This window comes from Macrobrachium rosenbergii, chromosome 48, assembly GCF_040412425.1.
Source record: "Macrobrachium rosenbergii isolate ZJJX-2024 chromosome 48, ASM4041242v1, whole genome shotgun sequence".
Lineage (NCBI taxonomy): Eukaryota > Metazoa > Arthropoda > Malacostraca > Decapoda > Palaemonidae > Macrobrachium > Macrobrachium rosenbergii.
In genome coordinates this window covers 77359661-77383033 of record NC_089788.1, presented here as the reverse complement: position 1 = coordinate 77383033, position 23373 = coordinate 77359661, and the positions used below count along the sequence as shown (strand labels likewise).

Here is a 23373-nt window from a genome sequence, read left to right as displayed (position 1 = left end):
GGGTGCTTGTTCTATATAAATAGGTTTCATCTTTTGAAAAACAACAATAATCACTCATACATCCCTACATACACAGATTTCTACATTCCCTTTCAAAACATTTTTCCTTAAAACTCTCTGCTATCAGTAACCATGATTTGACATGATACCACATCACAATCTCTTTCTCTGTTTCATACTTTTGCATTTAAACCACATAGCACAACTACCCTTACATGTACAGACTGAGACACTACCATAAACGCTCTCTTTTACCCTCACATGTATCTTTCACCTATTCCTAGACCATGTAATGTTATGCGAATCTCTTTCACTGCAGAAACAATCACTATTTGTTCTTCCAGGTAATGAATACATACTAGATATGTATATGACTTTGGATGTTTGGCAAAAATTAAGTAAATTAAATTTTCAAAATGGTATGCTATATATCATCTCATTACTGTTTGTAGGGCCATCTTTAATTAATATCTATTTGAAACTGTGGAATGATTTAAACACCAGACTCATATTCAGATGTTTTTATAATTTTGGAGTCCATTGTATACACTATAGTAACTTCAAATTGGGTTTTTATTTTTCCTTTCGTAATTTAATATACGTGCACATACATGCCACAACTTCAACTACAAGCGTGCAAACACCCACACATATGTATATATATATATATATATATATATATATATATATATATATATACATATATATATACATATATATATATATATATATATATATATATATATATATATATATATATATATATATATATATATATATATATATATATATATATATATATATATATATATATATATATATATATATATATATATATATATATATATATATTAAGAGGAACGACAGATGCAGTGTTTGTTCTCCGACAAACGATGGAAAAATACCTGGTGAAGCAGAAAGGACTGCAAAATTATTCGTAGATCTGGAAAAGGCATACGATAGAGTACCAAGCCAAGAGGTTTGGAGGCGCATGCGAGTAAAGGGAACACCGGAGAAGTGTGTGAGGTTGGTCCAAGATATGTGAAAAAGTGCAAAAACGCGGGTAAGAAGCAGTGTTGGGTTAACTGAATGGATACCAGTAAGAGTTGGTTTACACCAGGGATCTGCTCTAAGTCCATATGTTTTTGACCTAATAATGGATGTTCTATCTCAAGGAATGAGAAATCAGTCCCAGTGGTGCATGTTGTTCCCTGATGACATCTTGTTATGCAGCACCAACAGAGGGGTAGTGGAGTCAAAACTAGAGCAGTGCAGAAAGGTACTGGAAGACAGAGGTTTAAACTGCCTAGCACCAAACATCCACGTGTAATCTTTAACCTGATCACAGTCTCCCGGATGTAACAATCTCCACCCCCTTATTCAACTCAGACACAATCACTCTTTGTTACTCCCTGCAATGAATACAATCAGGGTACATTATATGCCTTTAGATATTGGACCCAGATGAAGTGGAATACATTCTCAAAATGTGATTACATATATTATCTTATTACTCTTAATAAGACTATTTCAAATGAACATCTTTATCAAAATGCTGCCTTATTTAAACACCACACTCCCACTCAATTTTTTCTGGCAAAAAAAAATTATTGTAGATATTCCTGAAACGTAAAAAAAAAAAAAAAAAAAAAAAAAAAATCAGGAAAACCTAGATTAATATTTCCTGTATTTCCGTTAGTGTTATCTTCTGTGTAACTAACTTACATATTGTAAGAGCCCTATGGTACGCCGAATGTTTTATGGGTAATTTTATATTTTTGGAATGAATTGTATGGATAGCAATAAGCCTAAATAAGGATTTTATTTTTTCTTCCATGAATTGATGTACACACTCATACCAGCACACGCGCACACACACACACAATTATACACACAAATAAATATATGTTTGTGTTGGTATTAGAGATTATGTACCGTTTTATACTTGATAGTTGTTACGCAACTATGAATAGCAATAAGCTCAAGCTCAAGAGAGAGAGAGAGAGAGAGAGAGAGAGAGAGAGAGAGAGAGAGAGAGAGAGTACTACAGGTTATTTTCGGATCTGTGACAACGGTTCAGAGGCTTCTGGAATTTTACTACTTTTCGGAATTCATAACCGAGTTTAATAACACTTACTCCATAGCTTGTGGTACAACCCAAGAACTCAGATATCTTTCACAATCATGAAATATGTTTATGGTCACGTGTATGTGAATTATTTAGCTTATTAGAATTAATAGGACGCCGTTTCAGCCCATAAATAATATAAAACTTTTCAATTTTAGGTCAAGCGACTGATACATCTACTCGTTTGGAAATACGACTTAGGGAAACTGTTACGTCAACAGGAAATTCCGTGATAGACTTAAGGATAATCATTAATATCTTCTAACCTTGGGAACCTTTATCACTCAAAGCTAGCGATTTAAGGACAAAGCTCAGCAGGTGAATAATATTGTTCTTCTCGGAACCCGGGGGATAATAGGAAAACCAGTATGGATTCTGTCGAAATTGGTTAACTGGCAACCTCAAGAACGTCAGCTCCTAGTACGGTATATAAGTGATTATTGTGCCCAGTTTGATCAGTCAGGTTAAGACATCCAGTCTAGAAGCAAGTTCCCCAATCGTTTCTTCTGTTGCACATTACAATTCAGATAAAAAAGGGTTATTTTTAATTTTTTAAATAAATAGGGATATTTTTGAGCTTTCAGGAGATTAATTATGAAGTATTGGTGCCTTTACAAACACAAGTAAGCACACGCACATACAAGTGTGTCTGTATGTGTGTGTGTGCGTGTGAGATTGAACGGCTGATGTCAAACATAGCACAAATGCATTTACATGTTCCCTGTTGATTTTCTAAGTATTTTTTCCAAATGATATTTGTCAGAGTGGTTAATAATGTGACTTCGAGATTAAAGTTATCTTTGGTTAATACTTTTAGATATATATATATATATATATATATATATATATATATATATATATATATATATATATATATATATATATATATATATCTTCAGTAACACCGCAGAAATTATATCTGATAAAAGAGTATAGAAAAGCTATAAAACCTAGAAGAACATTGTTGATTTGCAAGAAAACTTCAAGTTAGGACAACCTACGAATTCGAAATTATTCGTGCACACGAAACTTATATCCATTTCTTTCTTCTCTCTACAGGTTCAGACCACAAAAATGGTGAAAATGGGATTACTGTCAGCTGTGCTTATTGTCACTCTGTTTGCCATCATCGGCACATCAGAGGCCGGTCCTCATAATCATAAGCCAGGTAAGACTCCACTTCTTGTTTTCATAATAGGTGGGACTTCATCACTTATTTTTATTCATTTTTTTTTCATCAGTTTAAAAATATGTATAAGAATATTTCTTTTAGAGTCTGATTGGCATGAGTACTGTGCAGTCAATAGTTAATATACTTTAAGTTTATATACTCTCAGATACTGTACCATCATCATGGATATCAAAGAATGTCATACTAGCCTCACTATCTAATATAATTTAGGAAGAAGACTATAAACTCTGTTACGAATATTATAAATCTTATTTGATGTTTTTTGCTTTACAGGTTGCGGTAACACAGCTTGCATAGCTTTGTACAAGCCCGTTTGTGGCAGCGATGGGAAGACATACTCCAACTCCTGCTTCTTTGACATTGCGAAGAGATGCAGCAATCCCAGACTAACGGTGCGATGCCAAGGGGAATGCAGCAAGTGTAAGTTTCTCGACATTATTCAGTATTTAGTCTGTTTAGAATTACCTGTAGTTTTATTTATGTATGATTTTTGCATCGTCAAAGTGAACAAGTGACTAAAGCGAGAACGTTGAAATGGTCTGTACGCGTAGAGAGAATGGGGAGAAAAGAGACTGGCAAAGAGGGAAAATGGTGATGAGATTAACAAATTTGACTGTGAGGGCACTTTTACTATCTATTCCTTTATGGGAAGTCAGTGTGGGATATCTATCAGGCGTTCTGCCTACCAAAGCCACTGGCTCGGCCATATTGGAGACTTCAATGCAGACCAGAATAGGAGAGAGACAAAATTAATTATATTTGAATATAATCTCAAGGGTTGCGTTCATTTTCACTGCATTTTTTCTTGAGACCTAAAAATCTTCAGAGCTTGTAAATATATGAAACTTTCCCCATCATGATTTCATGTCTTTATCAGCCTTGTAAGATTCATTAGTGACTACAGATAAGGGAAACGCTGGACAGTTAATCAGCTGTTGAAACATATCTCTTTACTCATCAATTTGCCCATCAATCTACTGCATTTATTCAAACATTAATTCACTTATTCAATCCATTTTTTTATCAATTTATTCAAACCATCACATGAATCATTCGTTTTTAAAATATTTCCTTTTTCTTCTACAGGTAGACATTAGTGAGTGACAGAAGTACTCATTAAATATGGAAAAAATAGTTAAAGATAATGCATAAAGCCATCTGTATCACCGATGTAATTCTTCACGTATGTCATTGTATGTTAGATTTGAATTTTCTACATGAAATATCTGCATCATTCATTGAATGAATTATCACTGCAGCATTGTATCACTCATGAACAAATCAAAATAAAACCTGCATCTAAAATCCGATTTTATGCTTTATTTCCCTTCGAGTATCAATGAGTTTAGTATAGATATCAATTTACAAATAATCAAAGTTACCATTGGTTTGATTAATTTAAGTTACTTGGAAATTAGGAACATGTATTTGAAGCCAGCCATTGATTTGAAACGAAAACTCTGTTCTGGTATTGTTGTGAATGAAATAAAAGCAAGGATTAGGTAATTTTTAGCAATCAAATTCACATCTTTGAACTGCTTTTATTACAGACTGTGAATATTCCAAACACTAATTTGACTAAACGATAAAGGAAATGATACAAATGACAGGCTACAGGCTAAGTTATATTTTTGTCCTAGTTATGGTTTAGACATGTCTAAAGCTCTGAGCTGTAGGAAACGGACGAGAAAAGACTCAGGAGAGCAAAATAAGAGGGAGACAGAGAAACACTGAGAATAATAAACTTTTTGAGAGTAAAAAGGTTTAAAAGGTGTAACAGGAGGAAAACCTCGTAGTTGCACTATGAAACAATTGTTAGGAGAGGGTGGAAAGTAAGAAGAAAGAGAGATCATGAACGGATGCACAGCAGTAAGAGTGAAAGGGGTTGCAGCTAGGGGCCGAAGGAACGTTGCAAAGATCCCTAAGCAATGCCTACTGTGCACCGCCTGAGGCGCACTGACGGCATTACCCCAACAGGGTTATATCTACTGTAAACCTGTACAATTCCTCCAAAACAAAATGCTGCGTCTTACCTGGATCAATAAATTATTGTGCCAGGCAGAGTTGACACACTCCCACGAAAAAATGAGGACAGTGACTTAGGACCTAATTTTGGCTTAGGGGTTTTTGACAAGCTCACCCTTAGTTTCCCATCCCCCCACCCCCACACGGAAGGGTTATCCCCTGTGGGACAGCCTCCAAAAGGATGTTATACAACTAGAACTTCAGAATTTGAAGCGAAGATGCGATGCATTACCACCTTAATACTATTCTCCTGTCATTTTAATACATTTTTATCTATTTATCAATCTATTAATTTACTTTCTCTTTTTTAATAAGTGGGATCTGTTCTTTTTGTATTTCCCCATTACCTCCTCTTACTCCTTCCTAATGAGCACCATATTTTTTGGAAGCTTCAATTTCAAGTCAATGGTCCCTGTAGGTTTGTTCCTTATGAATAGGTTCCATCTTTTGAAAAACAATAATAATCACTCATACATCCCTACATACACACATCCCTACATTCCCTTCCAAACATTTTTCCTCAAAACTCTCCGCTCTCAGTAACCATAACTTGACATACTACCACATCACAATCTCTTTCTCTGTCTCATACTTTTGCATTTAAGCCACCTAGCACAACCACCCTTTCATGCTCCCCACCTGTATAACCAAGTACAGACAGAGACATTCCCATAAACGCTCTCTTTTACCCTCACATGTATCTTTCACCTGTTCCTAGACTCTCCCGAATGTAATATTATGCGAATCTCTTTCACTGCAGAAACAATCACTGTTTGTTCTTCCAGGTAATGAATACATACTTAGTGCGCATATGCCTTTGGATGTTTGGCAAAAATTAAGTAAATTACATTTTCAAAATGGTATGCCATATATCATCTTATTACTGTTTGTAGGACTATCTTTAATCATTATCATTTTGAAACTGTGGACTGATTTAAACACCACACTCATATTCAGATGTTTTTATAATTTTGGAGTTCATTGTATACACTTTAGTAATTTCAAATTGGGTTTTTATTTTTCCTTTCGTAATTTCATGTATGTCGCATACATCCCACAACTACAACTACAAGCATGCAATCACACAAGCACACCCACACACACACATATAAAAAATATATGTATATATATATATATATATATATATATATATATATATATATATATATATATATATATATATATATATATATTAAGAGGAATGACAGATGCAGTGTTTGCACCACGCCAAGAGGTTTGGAGGTGCATGGGAGTAAAGGGAACACCGGGGAAGTATGAGGAGCAGAAACGCAGGTTAGAAGCAGTGTTGGGATAACTGAATGGATACCAGTAAGAGTTGGTTTACATCAGGGATCTGCTTCAAGTCCATATGTTTTTGACTTGATAATGGATGTGCTATCTCAAGGAATGAGAGATCGATCCCCCTTGATGCATGTTGTTCCCTGATGACATCTTGTTACGCAGCACCAACAGAGGGGTAGTGGAGTCAAAACTAGAGCAGTGCAGGAAGGTACTGGAAGACAGAGGTTTAAAGATTAGTAGGAAGAAGACTGAATATCTAAGTTTTAATGAAGATCAAGACTACGAAATTAGTATGGAAGGGACAATGATGAACCTAGTAGAAAAGTGCAAGTATCTTGGCTCAACAGTGGCTGATGATAGAAATTTGGATGTAAAAATAACACACAGAGTGCAGGCTAATTGGAAAAATTGGAGAAAGATGTCAGGTGTCTTGTGCGACCTCAGGATCAATATAAAGGCTAAAGGAAGAGTGTATGAGACAGTAGTGAGACCAGCTTTGATGTATGGAGCGGAAACATGGCCGGTAAGGAGAGAAAGCAAGAGATGAAAATGCTCAGGTGGATGTGTGGAGTAACAAAAATGGACAGGATAAAAAATCAAAAGAATAAGAGCAACCACTAAATCCGTAGAACTATCAAAGAAGGCCCGGGAAAGGAGGCTGCAGTGGTATGGTAACGTGGTGAGAATGGATGAGACATATGTAGGGACGAGAGTGACGCAGATAGAGGTGCCTGGTGGGAGAGCAAGAGAAAGACCGAAGCGAAGGTGGATGGATATAGTTAGAGAAGACAAACCGTTGTCAGTGGACGATGTGTCTGACCGAGCCGGGTGGAGGAAAGCTGTCACAAACATCGACCCTACATAGAGGTGGGAAAAGATGCTGAGAAAGAAGATGATTTATAAATGTGTACGTGCAGGGACATGTGTTTGTTTGCGTTTTTTTTTTTTTACTTGGTTTTCACTCAACTGAGAAAAGCAACTAGCTCACGAATGAAGAAGGAGAGAGAGAGAGAGAGAGAGAGAGAGAGAGAGAGAGAGAGAGAGAGAGAGAGAGAGAGAGAGAGAGTGGTTATTATCAGATCTGTGGCCAGAGGCAGTTTCCTACTTTTCGTCATTAATAACAAAGTTTAACAACACTTACTCCATAGCTTGTGGTACAACCCAGGAGCTCAGATATCTTTCACAATCATGAGATGCGTTTCTGGGTATGTGTCTGTGAAATATTTAGCTTATTACCATTAAAACGATGTTGTTTTTTTTTTTGGTGCAAAACATAAAACGCTTTAAACACGAGGTCAGGCGACTGACACATCTATTCGTATTAAAATATGACTTTGGGAAACTGTTATATTAAATGGATGACTCATAAGAGACTCAATGATAATCATTACATTAATTTCTTCTAACCTTGAGAGCCGTAATCACTCAGAGCCGATGATTTAAGCACAAAACTCAGCAGGCGAGAAATATTGTTCTCGGAACCTTAAGCAATTTAGGAAAAGCAGTCGCGGAATCTGATGATTCGGGATAACTGGCAACTCTCAGGATAACTGGCAACTCTCATGCAACTCCAACACCAGCTATATAAGTGGCAATAATTCTGGCCTTTAAATCAGTGAGGTTGAGACACTCAGTTTGGAAACACGGAAGTTTCCCTTCCTTTTCTTCTGTTGCAAAGTCAGTTCAGGTAAGACAAGAGATGACTTTGTCTTTTGGATCAACTGGATAAGACAAAGCACTGAGGAGTTTAATTTTGTATTATTGTATATTGATAAACATGCTTAAGTTTATACTAATTTATATATATATATATATATATATATATATATATATATATATATATATATATATATATATATATATATATATATAAACATAACATAAAATTGTATTGAATCGAAGAGCCTGAAAATTTAATAACCTATCGGAGACGCTAAGCTAATTCTTAAAACGACTCTAAGTAATACAGTACTTTCTTCATATCTAAAACTCTTTAGGAATGTTAAACCTACAACTGCTCCTTTCTTCTCACTACAGGTTCAGACCACAAAGATGGTGAAAACAGGATTACTGTCAGCTGTGCTTCTCTTAACTCTGTTTACCATCCTCAGCACAACAGAGGCCAAGCCTGGTGCAATTGATCCAGGTAAGACGCAGCATTTTGTTTTGGATGAATTGTACAGATCTGCAATAAATATACCCCGTAGGTTGGTAGTGCCGTCAGTACTCCTCATGCAGTGCACAGTAGGCATTACTTAAAGATCTTTGCAGCATCCCTTCTGCCCCTAGCTGCCACCCCTTTCATTCCTACTATTGTATAACAATTCACAATCTTTCTTCCTTCTTACCTTCCACCCTCTCCTAACAATTGTTTCATAGTGCAACTGCGAGGTTTTTGCTCCCGTTACACCTTTTAAACCTTTTTACTGTCAATTTCAGCTTCAGTGCTGAATGACCTCATAGGTCCCAGAGGTTGGCCTTTGGCCTAAATTCGATTTTCTGTTCGGTTCTACAATAAATATAATATCCTATTATTTATTTCTAAATACTATAAACTGGTCATGAATATCCAAGGTTTTCATACTAGCTCCACCATCTTGTATAATTTAGCAAACAAGTCTGTGAATACTTTTACTGACGACAATAAGATTAGTTAACATTTCTTCTTCTTCAGTTTGCATCAACCGAATCTGCACTCTTGAAATCAACCCAGTTTGTGGCAGCGATGGGGGAACATACGGCAATCCCTGCTTATTCAACCTTGCGAAGAGATGCGACAATCCTAGGCTTACGATCCGATGCTATGGAACATGCAGGAAGTGTAAGTGTTCATCAAGCATAATATATTTAGTAATTTCAGATATACCTGTATTGTGATAATAAACAGATGAATGGAGAGAGCAGGTTGAAGTGGTCTGGATGTGTGGAGAGAATGGTGAGAAAAGAAATTGGAAGCATGAAAATAATAGAGTCATACTGGAGATTTCAATGCAGATTAGAAAGTGAGCAAGTGTGTGTGTGTGTGTGTTTGTCTATATCTATGTATATATATATATATATATATATATATATATATATATATATATATATATATATATATATATATAAACATATATACAGTATATGTATTTATACATATATTATTTCACAGTAGATGGAATCATCTATTTATTTACCAGTTTGCCTACGAATTTATTAATTCATAAATTACTTATTCAATTCCTTTTGAATCAGTCTATTCAAAGTCCATTTTTATTCATTCATTCCAAACATATTTTATTTATCCCCTACAGGTAGATATCACTGAGTGACAGAAGGTCTTCATTAAAGGTGGAAGATGTAGTTTCAAACACGATACAGAAAATCAACTGTATCATAGATGTAATCCTTCAAGTATTTCACTTGAGGTTTGCAAGAGATCTCTTCCATGAAATAGCTGTATCTTTCACTAAAGCAATTATGACTGTGGCATTGAATCATTTATGAAAAATAGTAATAAAATATGCATAAAAATCCAATTATTTATTTTCATTTCCATTTAGATATCAGTAGGTTTAAGTGCAGAGATGAATTAACAAATAACCATACTAAAACATAATTTTGATATCAGTTACTATTTGTTCTGTTATTCAAATTTCCTAGCTCACGAATGAAGAAGGGGGAGAGAGAGAGAGAGAGAGAGAGAGAGAGAGAGAGAGAGAGAGAGAGAGAGATACCGGTTATTATCGGATCTGTGGTCACGGTTCGGAGGCTTCTGCCATTTTCCTAGTATTCGGATTTTATGGGCAAATTCAATAACACTTGCACTTTAGCTTGTGGTACAACCCAGGAGCTCAGATGTATTTCACAATCATGGGACATGTTCATGGGCATGTGTCTGTGAAGTATTTATCTTATTAGCATTAAAGCGATGCTGTTTTTCTTGATGGAAAACATGAAACGCTTTAAATACGAGGTCAGGCGACTGGCACATCTATTCGTATGGAAACATGACTTTGGAAAATGTTATATTTCACGGATGTTTCGTAAGAAACCCCATGATAATCATGACATTAATTTCTTCTAACCCTGAGAGCCGTAATCACTCGGAACCGATGATTTAAACACAAAACTCAGCAGGCGAGGAATTTTGGAAAAGAAGTCGGGGAGTCTGATGATTCGGGATAATTGGCAACTCTCATGCAACCCTAACACCAGCTATATAAGTGGCAATAATTCTGGCCTTACAATTAGCCGGGTTGAGACGCTCAATTTAGAAACACGGAAGTTTCCCTTCCTTTTATCCTGTTGCAAAGTCAGTTCAGGTAAGACAAGAGATAATGCAAGGCACTGAGGAGTTTAATTGTGTATTACTGTGCATTGATAAACATACGGAATTTATACCCATATATATATATACATATACAGTATATACAGTATATATATATATAATATAATATATATATATATACACATATATATATATATATATATATATATATATATATATATATATATATATATATATATATATATATATATATATATATATATATATATATATATATATATATATATATATATATATATATACACACACACACACACACACACACATATATATATATATATATATATATATATATATATATACATACATATATATATGAATATGTATATATATTTATATATATATATATATATATATATATATATATATATATATATATATATATATATATATATATATATATATATATATATATATATATATATATATATGGCCAGTAACATAACTAATATTGTACCGAATCTACAAGCCTGAAAAATTAACAACATATGGGAGAAGCTATACTAATTTTTAACACGACTCTAAGTAATGCAGGACATTCTTCATATTTAAAACTCTTTGGGCATGTTAAACCTACAACCACTCCTTTATTCTCACTACAGATTCAGACCACAAAGATGGTGAAAACAGGATTAATGTCAGCTGTGCTCGTCGTAACTCTGTTTACCTTCCTCAGCACAACAGAGGCCAAGCCTAGCACAACTGATCCAGGTAAGACGTAGCATTTTGTTTTGGTGGAATTGTACAGATCTGCAATAAATATACCCCGTAGATTGGTAGTGCTGTCAGTGAGCAGTAGGCATAACCTAAACATCTTTGCAGCATCCCTTCTGCCCCTAGCTGCAACCCCTTTCATTCTTACTACTGTATAGCCATTCACAATCTTTCTTCCTTCTTACCTTCCACCCTCTCCTAACAATTGTTTCATAGTGCAACTGCAAGGTTTTCCTCCTGTTACTCATTTTACACCTTTTTACTGTCAATTTCAGCTTCAGTGCTGAATGACCCATAGGTCCCAGAGGTTGGCCTTTGGCCTAAATTAGATTTTCTGTTCTGTTCTACAACAAATAGAATATCCTATTATAAATTTCTGAATAATATAAACTCGTCAAAAATATCCAAGATTTTCATACTAGCTCCACCATCTTGTATAATTTAACTAAAAGTCTATGAATATTCCTACTGATAACAATAACATTATTTAAGATTTCTTCTTCTTCAGATTGCGACTATAGAGCCTGCGGTCTTCATTTCCTACCTATTTGTGCCAACGATGGGCAAACATACCTCAATTTCTGCTTATACAGCTTTGTGAGGAGATGTGAGAATCCTAGGCTTAGGCTTCATTGCTATGGAGAATGCAGGAAGTGTAAGTTTTCTTTAAGTATATTATATTTAGTCATTTCAGATATACAAGCATTGATGTGGTCTGCATGTGTGGAGAGAATGGTGAGAAAAGAAACTGGAAGAGTGAAAATAACCCAGTCATACTGAGATTTCAATGCAGATTAGAAATTGAGCAAGTGTGTGTGTTTATATATATATATATATATATATATATATATATATATATATATATATATATATATATATATATATATATATATATATATCTCATATATATTATCCCATGTAAGCATCTGTTTATTCATCAGTTTGCCTATGAATTTATTCATTCATAGATTACTTATTCAATTCATTTTTAATCAATTAATTCAGACTCCATTTTATTCATTCATTCCAAACATATTTCATTTATCCCCTACAGGTGCACATCACTGAGTGACAGACGGTCTTCATTAAAAGATTTATTCCATGAAATAGCTGTATCTTTCATTAAAGAAATTATCACTGAAGCATTGTATCATTTATGAAAAAAAGTAATAAAATGTGCATAAAAATCCAGTTATTTATTTTCATTTCCATTTAGATATCAATAGGTTTAATTGCAGAGATGAATTAACAAATAACCATACAAAAGCATAATATCAATATCAGTTGTTATTTGCTCTGTTATTCAAAATTGCTTGGAGTAGGTCATTAAAGGGAAAGGAAATGACTAATTTGATACATTTTGTGAATGAAATAAAAGCAATGAAGAAGTCAGTTTCAGCCATCAAATTTATATCTTTGAACTGCTTTTATTAGAGACTGTGAATATTTTAAGCATTAATTTGACTAAACAATAAAGGAAATGATGCATATGACAGGCTACAGGCTAAGTTATATTTTTTTCCTGTCTAAAACTATAGAAGAAATAGGAAAGCAAAATAAGAGGGTGACAGAGAAACACAGAGAAGAATAAACTTATTGAACAAATATCAAGTTTACTTATGTTTAAGAAAGTACAGAGTTGACACACTCCCACGGAAATATATTAGGACAGTGACTTAGGACCTTGTTTTAGCTCAGGGGCTTTTGACAATCCCACCCTTAGCCCCACCCCCACTCCACACAGCAGGATTGTCACCTTCATACATTCCTACATTCCCTTCCAAACATTTTTCCTCAGAACGCTCTGCTCTCAGTAACTGTGACTTGACATGATACCACATCACAGTCTCTTTCTTTGTCTCATACTTTTGCATTTAAGCCACCTAGCACAACCACCCTTTCATGCTCCCCATTTATATAACCAAGTACAGACTGAGACACTCCCATAACCACTCTCTTTTACCCCCACGTGTATCTTTCACCTGTTTTTAGACTCTCCAGAATATAATATTATGCGAATCTCACTCACTGCAGACACAATCACTGTTTGTTCTTCCAGGTAATAAAAATATACTAGGTATGTATTTGCCTTTGGAGGTTTGGCAAAAATTAAGTAAATTAGATTTTCAAAGTGGGATACTGTATATTTTCTTATTACTGTTTATATGACTATTTCTAATCAATATCTTTTTGAAATTGTGGACTGATATAAATACCGCACTCATATATCTTAGATGTTCTTATATTTTCGGTTTGACTTATATACGCAATAGTAACTCCAAATCCAGTTTTTATAATTTTCTTTTGTGGTTTTATATATGTGAGCATATATGCCACCACCACAAACATGCAAACACACAAACACACACACACATACATGCATATGTATATTTGTATATATATATGTGTGTGTGTGTATAGACATATATGTATATCTATATATATATATATGTATGTGTGTTTATGAGTGACTGAGTGCGTTTTTTACTTTCTTCTTTTTACTCAACTGAGAATGGCAACTAGCTCACGAATGGAGGAGGATGAGGAGGAGGAGGAGGAAGAGAGAGAGAGAGAGAGAGAGAGAGAGAGAGAGAGAGAGAGAGAGAGAGAGAGAGAGAGAGAGAGGAGAGAGAGAGAGAGAGAGAGATCTGTGGCCACGGTTCAGCTGCTTCTGGAGTCTTCCTGCTTGTCTAACAACACCTACGCTATAACCCCTAGTTTAAACCACTAGTTCAGTAATGTTTCATAACCATGAGATATATATATATGGCAATGTGTCTGTGAGTTATTTATCTCATTAGAATTGTAAGCACGTTGTTTTTGCCTATACAAAATATACAACTCTTTAAATGCAAGGTCAGACGACTTTACATCCATTCATTATTATTATTATTATTATTATTATTATTATTATTATTATTATTATTATTATTATTATTATTATTATTATTATTATTATTCAGAAGATGAAACCTATTCATATGGAACAATACCACCAAAGGGGCTATTGACTTGAAATTCAAGCTTCCAAAGAATGTTATGGTATTCATTAGGAAGAGGTAAGAGGAGGTAAAGGGAAATACAGAAAGAGGAGATCCCACTTATTAAGAAATAAAAAAATAAATTGATCAATTAACAAATAGATAAAAAGGTATCAAAATGCAAGGAGAATATTATTAGGGTAGTGATGCATTGCACCTTCGCTTGAACTCCTGAAGTTCCAATGCACGGCATTCTCTGGGAGGCTGTTCCACAGTCCAAAGGTGTGAGGAATAAAGAACCTCTGGAAACTGAGAATTTCGACAGCGAGGCACATTTACTGCACATTGGTGCCGCTGTTCAGCAAATCTGGTTTGCTCTCGGCAGATAAAGGGGATCAGGGATCAGCTGTGAATGTGAAAGAACTCTGTTGAAATACAACTTACGAAAAAGTGACAAACAAGAGACCATCCGTCGATGGTCCAAGTCATAACTACTACTATTAGGAAACAGAAACCTACCACCACGAACCACTCTGTCTAAAAGAGATAAATCTCTGGCAGAAGCAGACATCCATACCGGAGAACAGTACTCTAGTAAAGGTAAGAAAAATTACCTACATCAGACTGCATTGATTTTATCACTATTATAAATATATACGAGGCCTTACGAACAAGACCTAACTTTCGTGCGGTATTTACTGAAACTTTCATTAGATGTTTCTCAACAGTCAGATCTGAGTCAAAGGTTACACCTAGAATAATTAAAGCTTCAGACTCGTTCAGCAAAGTTCCATCCACCTGAAGGGGAGGATGGGGTAGGAAATTTGTACAAGATCTATAATCAATAGTGTTTCGTTTTACTGAAGTTCAGCCTCATACCCCACCGACTGCGCCATTCACTGACCTGTTCCATGTCCCGACTGAGGCTGAGGGCAGCTTGATTTCTCAAAAGTGGAGACTTTACTACACCCACAAGTGTTGCATCATGGGCAAACTGAACAATCTTGTTTTCCAGGCCAACAACCAAATCACTTCTATACACTAAAAATAACAGCGGACCTAGAATGCTGCCTTGTGGAACTCCAGACAAAATATGCCTTGGTTCACTAAAGATCCCGTCCACAGCAGCTCGCTGCTGCCTACCTGTAAGGAAATCTTGAAGTAATCCTAAAACATATTCACCCACTCCAAGATTTTGAAGTTTATACATAAGTGCCTTGTGATTTACTGAATCGAAAGCAGCACTAAAATCTAACTGAATTACTCTGCACTCAAAACCCTTATCAAGATTCCCTTGCAAATAGCATGTCAAGTCTAAAAGAGCATCGCAGGCACTTAGCTGCTTCCTATATGTATATTGACTATCAAGTAACAATCCTGTAGATTCGACACACTTATACAGTGGCTTGAAAACAAGTATTTCAGCAACTTTGGTAATATGAGTTTGGGAAACTGTTATATTTACATGATATCCCATAAAAGTCTTCGTAACAAACACTAATTTCTTCTAACCCTGGGACCCTTAATCAACCAAAGCTATCGATTTAAGTAAAGAAACTCAGCAGGCGAGGAATGTTGCTTCTCTCGGAACCCGGAGCACAATAGGAAAACCAGTCGAGGCTTCTGACAAAATTAGGTAATTGACAACTTTCCTGAACGTCACCATTGGGTATATAAGTGATTATTGTGCCCAGTTTTATCAGACAGGTTAAGATTGCCAATTTATAAGCAGGTGAGATCCCCAATCTTTTCTTCCTGTTGCACATTTCAGTTCAGGTAAGAAAAAAAAAAAGAATAATAAATAGGTATATTTTTGATATCTCAGGAGATTAATTATTTTTTACAAACACGTTTAATAACTAGGAAATTATTTGTGCATGCCAAACCTATAACCATTTCAATCTTCTCTCCACAGGTTCAGACTGCAAGAATGGTGAAAATGGGATTACTGTCAGCTGTGCTTCTCGTCACCCTGTTTGCCATCATCGGCACATCACAGGCCAGTCCTGGCAAGCCTGATCCATGTAAGACTCAACTTCTAGTTTTCTGAGATGGGAGGATTTAATCACTTATCTATTATTTATTTTTTCATCCGTGTTTAAAGATAACATGTATAAGAATATTTCAAACTTTAATATTGTTAAGCCTGTCTTATCTAAGACTTACCAAGACTCAACTTCTTTTTTTCATAATAGGTGGGACCTCATCGCTTATTTATTACTAATTTTTTTGATTAGTGGTAAATTATATGTACAAGAATATTTAAAAATTAACATTGCTCTAGCCTGTCATTTTAGATTTTAGATATGACGGTAAATGTACCTAACTGATATTGTTTATCTTGATTCTGATTGGTTGAGGCATTATGGGAGTCGAGGGTGAATATGATATCCATTTTTATACTTTTAGATGCTGTACCATAGTCATGAATATCCAAGAATTTCATACAAGCTTCACTATCTAGCACAATTTAGCAACAAGACTATAAGCACTAATGCAAGTACTATGAGTTATATTGAATTCTTTTTGCTCTACAGCTTGTGTTGGTCGTGTTTGCTTAGCGGTATACAGACCCATCTGTGGCAGTGATGGGAAGACCTACTCTAACCCCTGCATCTTCGATCTCACACAGAGATGCAATAATCCCAGACTAAGGGTGCAATGCCAAGGAGAGTGCGGCAAGTGTGAGTTTCTCGTCATCATTCAGTATTTAGTCTAGTTAGAATTACCTGTAGTTTAATTTATGCATGATTTTTGCATCATCAAAGTGAACAAATGACTAAAGTGAGAACGTTGAAATGGTCTGTCCACGTAGAGAGAATGGGGAGAAAAGAGACTGGCAAAGACGGAAAGTGGTGAAGATATGAACAAATTTGACTGTGAGAGTACTTTTACTACTATTACTTTATTGGAAGTCAATATAGGATATCTATCTGGCGTTCTGACTACCAAGGGCACAGGCTAGGCCATATTGGAGACTTCTGTGCAGACCGGAACAGGAGAGAGAGAGAGAGACAAAATTAATTATATTTGAATATAATCTCAAGGGTTGCATTCATTTCCTGTCCATTATTTCTTGAGAAACCATAAAAACTTCAGAGCTTGTGAATATATGAAGCTTTCCCAGTCATGATTTCATGTCTTTATCAACCTCGCAAAATTCCTTAGTGATTACTGTTAAGTGAAACGCTGGACAATCTATAAATTGTAAAAACGTATCTCTTTAGTCATCTGTTTGCCCAAGAATTTATTTATTTATGTATTAATTTACCGGTGGCGCAGTGGAAAGGTTCTCGTCTACCAGTCGAGAGGACCGAGGTTCAAATCCTGCTGGTCTCTTGTGGCCTGGATGGCGCCATTGCATAAACCCAGTGGCCCGCTAACCTAATGGTCTGAAAACTCGAGACTGAGCAGGAGAATAGTTACCAGCCCTTGGGCTGGGGGGGTTAAACTGTGGGCCTAGCGACACGCTGACCACGTCTTAGACATTGGTACCTTTCCCCCACTGGCTTTCGGCCAAAGAAACAGATCAGCGCCTGTCCTATGAGCCTCGCAGAGGCCCAGGAGGAATTTAACTTAATTTTTAAATAAATTTATTCAAACCATCATATGAGTCATTCCTTTTTAATATGTTTCTTTTTTCTTCTACAGGTAGATATTAGTGAGCGACAGAAGTACTCATTAAGTATAGAAAAAAATAGTTAAAAATGATACATAAATTCATCTGTATCACTTATGTAATCCTTTACTTATGTCAGTGTATGTTTGACTTAAATTTCCTACATGAAATATCTGCATCATTCACTGAATGAATTATTACTGCAGAATTGTATCATTCATGAATAAATCAAATAAAACCTGCATCTAAAATCTGATTTTATCTTTTATTTCCCTACGAGTATCAAAGAGTTTTGTATAGATGTTAATTTGCAAATAATCATCATAGAAATATTAGTAAGTAAAGTTACCATTGATTTGATGAATTTAAGAAGCCTGGAAATTAGGAGCACATAATTATGTGGAACCAACGATTGATTTGAAACGAAAACATTGTTTTGGTAAATTTTGTTTTGTTAAATTTTGTGAATAAAGTAAAAATAATCATTAAGCAATCTTTAGCAATCTCATTTATACAACTGAACTTCTTACAATCTACAAACATTCTAAATATTCTAAACATCACTTTTTCATGTGTGTAAGAAGGGGAAAACTTGACAAACTGCTCTGAAAATACAAGGACCATGACTTAGGACATAGTTAGGCTTAGGGGTGTTCTGATGAGCTAATATTTACCGCCCGCCCCCACCCCCATTTCCTCACATCCTCACTGCAGGGTTATCACCTTCACATATTCCTACATTCCTTTCCAAACATTTTTCCACAAGAGTCTCTCCATTCTGATTTAATCTAGGAACTTGACACCTGACTGCCCTACCATCTTTTTCTCTGTCACATACTTTTGCATTTAAATCACCTAGCACAACTGCCCTTTCATGACCCCTGTTTATCCAATACAGTACAGATTCAGACACAACAATAAACATTCTCTTTCACCTGCTTCCAGAGTCTTCCGTATGTAATAATATGCAAATCTTCTTCACTACAGACACAATCATTCTCTGTTCTACCAGGTGATGCAATATGTACAGGGTGTATATAGTATGTCTTTAGATGTCTGACATAAAGGAAATAGATTACAATCATAAAATGCGATGCATTGCATTATCTCATTCCTGTTTATAAAACCTTTTCAAGTTAACGTCTTTCCAAAACGCTGCTTTATCTAAACAAACGATAAATAATAAAAACAATTCATTTATGGATTTTATCGGCCATATTCATACAATTTTCTAAAATTTTGTTGGGACAAATTAAGATTGATATTCATATATTTCCGTTGTCTCATCCTCTATGGTATATAGAAGATATAAACGCTCTTATTTCTTGTTTATTTGAGGGGCTTTTGTGGAAAGTACCAACTCTATTTTGGGTCTAAATTCTGAGTTCCGTGGGGTGATGCATACACATACGCATCCCAACATACACACACACACCTATATATATATTTATATTATATATATATATATATATATATATATATATATATATATATATATATATATATATATATATATTTATATATTTACATGTGTATATATGTATGCGTGTGTACGTGTACTTATGTAAGTATGTATGTATTTGTGTGTGTGAGTCCTCGCGCAAGAGTGACTGGGCTTTTTTTTTTAACTTTTTGAAATACTGCGGGTAGCAACCAGCTCACGAGTGAAGAAGGAGAGAGAGAGAGAGAGAGAGAGAGAGAGAGAGAGAGAGAGAGAGAGAGAGAGAGAGAGAGAATATTACTGGTCATTACCGGATCTGTGGCCACGTTTCAGCAGCTTATTGAGTTTTCCTACTTATCGGAATTTACAACCAAGTCTAACAACACCTACGCTATAAGCCTTAGTTTTACCAACAAGTTCCGAAATGTTTCATAATCGTGAGAAATGTTTAGGGCCATGAGTTTGCGAATTATGTAACTTATCAGAATTATCAGGACGTTGTTTTTGCGTATGTAAAATATACAACGCTTCAAATACGAGGTCAGGCGACTGGTACATCCATTCGTTTGAAAATATTAGCTGAGGAAACTGTTACATTTACGGAACATCCCATAATAGACTTTGGAATTATCACTAATTTCTCCTGACTTTGGGAACCTTAATCACTTATAGCAGTGGTTCTTATCCTGGGAGCGTCAGCAATTTCTAAGGGGGGCGCGAAGCCTGGGAAAAATAAAAAATTCTCTAATTTATTTGTTATTCTCTTAACAAGAGTCGCTAAGAAGCAGTGTCAAGTTTCTCATTAATTCATTTCCAAAAGAATAAAACATCCCTTCTCTTTCTCTATTTTTTTCCCTTTAAATCTGGGAGGGAATTTTACTCATACGTACAGGGTTAAGATTTAAGTAAAAAACTCAGCAGGCGAGGAGTACTGCTCCTCACGGAACCCGGAGCACAATAGAGGAACCAGCCGGGGCGGGGTGCGGGGGCGTGTGATAATATTGGGTAACTGGCAATTCTGAACGTCACCGTCGGATATATAAGCGAATTTTATGTCTAGTTTCATCAGTCAGGTTAGACACCCAAATCACAAGCATCTCAGATCCTTAATCTTTTCTTCTGTTGCATATTACAGTTCAGGTAAAAAAAAAAAACGTTATTTTTAATTTTTGGATAGATAAGGATATTTTTGAGTTTTCAGGATAATTTTGAAATATTGGTTCTTTACAAACACAAGTGAGTACAAACACACACAGATATACAGTAAGTGTGTGTGCGTGAGAGTGGGTGAATATGTTTTCTCAAAGACTGGATGACTGATGTCAAGACTGACACAAATGCGTTTACATGTTTCCTTTAGATCTTCTAAGTATTTTTCAATAGTATACTTGTCAGAGGGGTTGATAAAGTGATTTCAATATCAAATGTATCTTTTGGTTAATATATATATATATATATATATATATATATATATATATATATATATATATATATATATATATATATATATATATATTACTAATAGACCTCATCCAAACTGGATGGTATCTAGTGGAGATATTCATTCAGATACCATCCACTTTGAATGAGGTCTTGTTAGTAATTCTACTAATGCACAGAACAAATGTGTATGTGATAAAGTTTATATTTATATATATATATATATATATATATATATATATATATATATATATATATATATATATATATATATATATATATATATGTATATATATATATGTGTGTGTGTGTGTGTGTGTGTGTGTGTGTGTAGTATACACATTGCCAAATTCTATCTAACAAACGAGTACAGAAAAGCAATAAAACCTTGAAGAAAATGGTTCATCTGTAGGAAAACTTCAAGTTAGGACATTCTGCAGGTTCTAAATTATTTGTGCATACGAAGCCCATAACCGCTTCCTTCTTTTCTCTACAGGTTCAGACCGCAAAGATGGTGAAAATGGGATTACTGTCAGCTCTGCTTGTCGTCACTCTGTTTGCCTTTATCAGCATATCAGAGGCCAGTCCTCACAAGCCTGATCCATGTAAGACTCAACGTCTTGTTTTCATAATAGTTTGGACTTCATCACTTATTTGTTACTCAAATTTTTTTCATCAGTGTTTAAAAATAATATGTAGAAGAATACTTCACGACTTAACATTGTTTTAGCCTGTGTTTGTAGAGATAACGGTAAATACACCTAACTGGTACTCCCTATCTTGATTCTGATTGGCTGAGGTATTCTGGGTGCCGAGGGTGAATATAATACCCATTTCTATACATATAGATCCTCCACCATCTTTACGAATGTCCAAGAATGTCATACCAGCTTTACTATCTACCATAATTTAATTAAGGACACTAGAAATACTGATACGAATGGCAATAATTGTATTTAATATTTTTTGCTTAACAGCTTGTGGTAACATTGCTTGCCCATTGCACTACGACCCCGTTTGTGGCAGTAATGGGAAGACGTACTCCAACGGCTGCTTCTTAGGTATCGCGCAGAGATGCGAAAGTCGAAGAATAAGGTTCCGATGCCAAGGAGAATGCAGCCAGTGTAAGTTTCTCGTTATTATTCAGCTTTTAGCCTGCTTAGAATTACCTGTAGTTTCATTTATGTATGATTTTTGTATCGTCAAAGTGAACAAATGAGTGACTTGAGAACGTTGAGATGGTTTGCACCTGTAGAGAGAATGGGGAGAAAAGAGACTGGCAAAGAGGGAAAATGGTGATGAGAATAACCAGTTTGACTGCGAGGGTACTTTCATCATCTATTCCTTTATTGGAAGTCAGTGTGGGATACCTATCTGGCGTTCTACCTACCAAAGTCACTGGCTCGGCCATATTGGAGACTTGAACGCAGACCAGAACAGGAGAGAGAAAATTAATTATATATGAATATAATCTCGAGGGTTGCGTTCATTTTCTCTCCATTATTTCATGAGCAACTACAAAACTTCAGAGCTCATAAATATATGAAACTTTCCCGGTCATGAGTTCATGTCTTTATCAAACTTGTAAGATTCCTTAGTGATTACAGATAATGGAAACGCTGGACAGTCAATCAGCTTTTGAAACATATCTTTATTCATCAATTTGCCCATGATTTTATTTATTTAAACCTTAATTGACTTATTCAATCCATTTTTTATAAATTCATTCAAACCATCACATAAATCATTCATTTTTAAAATATTTCATTTTTATTCTACAGGTGGATATTAGTGAGTGACAGAAGTACTCATTAGATATGGAAAAAAATAGATAAAAAAAACGAAAAAAGTCATCCGTATAACTGATGTAATTCTTCACGTATGTCAGTTTATATCATTCACTGAATTAATCATTACTGCAGCATTGTATCATTCATGAGTAAATCAAATAAAACCTGCGTCTAAAGTCTGATTTTATCTTTTATTTCCCTACGAGTATCAAAGAGTTTTGTATAGATATTAATTTACAAATAATCATCCTAGAAAATGCTAGTAAGTAAAGTTACCATTTTTTGATTGATTTAAGAAGCTTGGAAATTAGGAGCACATATGTGGAACCAGCCATTGATTTGAAACGAAAACATTGTTTTGGTAAATTTTGCGAATGAAATAAAAGTAACAATTAAGTAATTTTTAGCCAT

At 35.0% G+C, this 23373-nt stretch overlaps 4 protein-coding genes and 1 long non-coding RNA gene across 5 annotated transcripts in view; 4 read left to right on the top strand and 1 right to left on the bottom strand.

Annotated features, from left to right (window-relative positions):
- Positions 1–2587: 2587 nt before the first annotated feature.
- On the top strand, positions 2588–4630 carry LOC136831598 (protease inhibitor 2-like). The gene is made up of 4 exons (XM_067092232.1): positions 2588–2612; positions 3188–3296; positions 3594–3740; positions 4407–4630. Exons 2-4 carry the CDS (start codon positions 3203–3205, stop codon positions 4415–4417), a joined length of 252 nt encoding a protein of 83 aa, XP_066948333.1. The 5' UTR covers positions 2588–2612; positions 3188–3202; the 3' UTR covers positions 4418–4630.
- A 3643-nt stretch (positions 4631–8273) lies between these two features.
- On the top strand, positions 8274–12873 carry LOC136831589 (sperm-associated acrosin inhibitor-like). The gene is made up of 5 exons (XM_067092221.1): positions 8274–8334; positions 9322–9468; positions 11580–11688; positions 12200–12346; positions 12746–12873. Exons 2-5 carry the CDS (start codon positions 9373–9375, stop codon positions 12757–12759), a joined length of 366 nt encoding a protein of 121 aa, XP_066948322.1. The 5' UTR covers positions 8274–8334; positions 9322–9372; the 3' UTR covers positions 12760–12873.
- Positions 12874–13204: 331 nt separating this feature from the next.
- Positions 13205–23373, bottom strand: part of LOC136831608 (uncharacterized) — a 149692-nt gene continuing 139523 nt past the window's right edge. The window contains exon 3 of the long non-coding RNA XR_010850940.1: positions 13205–13217. This is a non-coding gene — a long non-coding RNA (uncharacterized lncRNA). The remainder of the gene's footprint in view (positions 13218–23373) is intronic.
- LOC136831603 (protease inhibitor 2-like) lies at positions 16384–18528 on the top strand. The gene is made up of 4 exons (XM_067092237.1): positions 16384–16404; positions 16588–16696; positions 17210–17356; positions 18324–18528. The coding sequence occupies exons 2-4, from the start codon at positions 16603–16605 to the stop codon at positions 18332–18334; spliced, it is 252 nt and encodes an 83-aa protein (XP_066948338.1). The 5' UTR covers positions 16384–16404; positions 16588–16602; the 3' UTR covers positions 18335–18528.
- LOC136831600 (trypsin inhibitor ClTI-1-like) lies at positions 20780–23144 on the top strand. The gene is made up of 4 exons (XM_067092234.1): positions 20780–20872; positions 21669–21777; positions 22150–22296; positions 22954–23144. Exons 2-4 carry the CDS (start codon positions 21684–21686, stop codon positions 22962–22964), a joined length of 252 nt encoding a protein of 83 aa, XP_066948335.1. The 5' UTR covers positions 20780–20872; positions 21669–21683; the 3' UTR covers positions 22965–23144.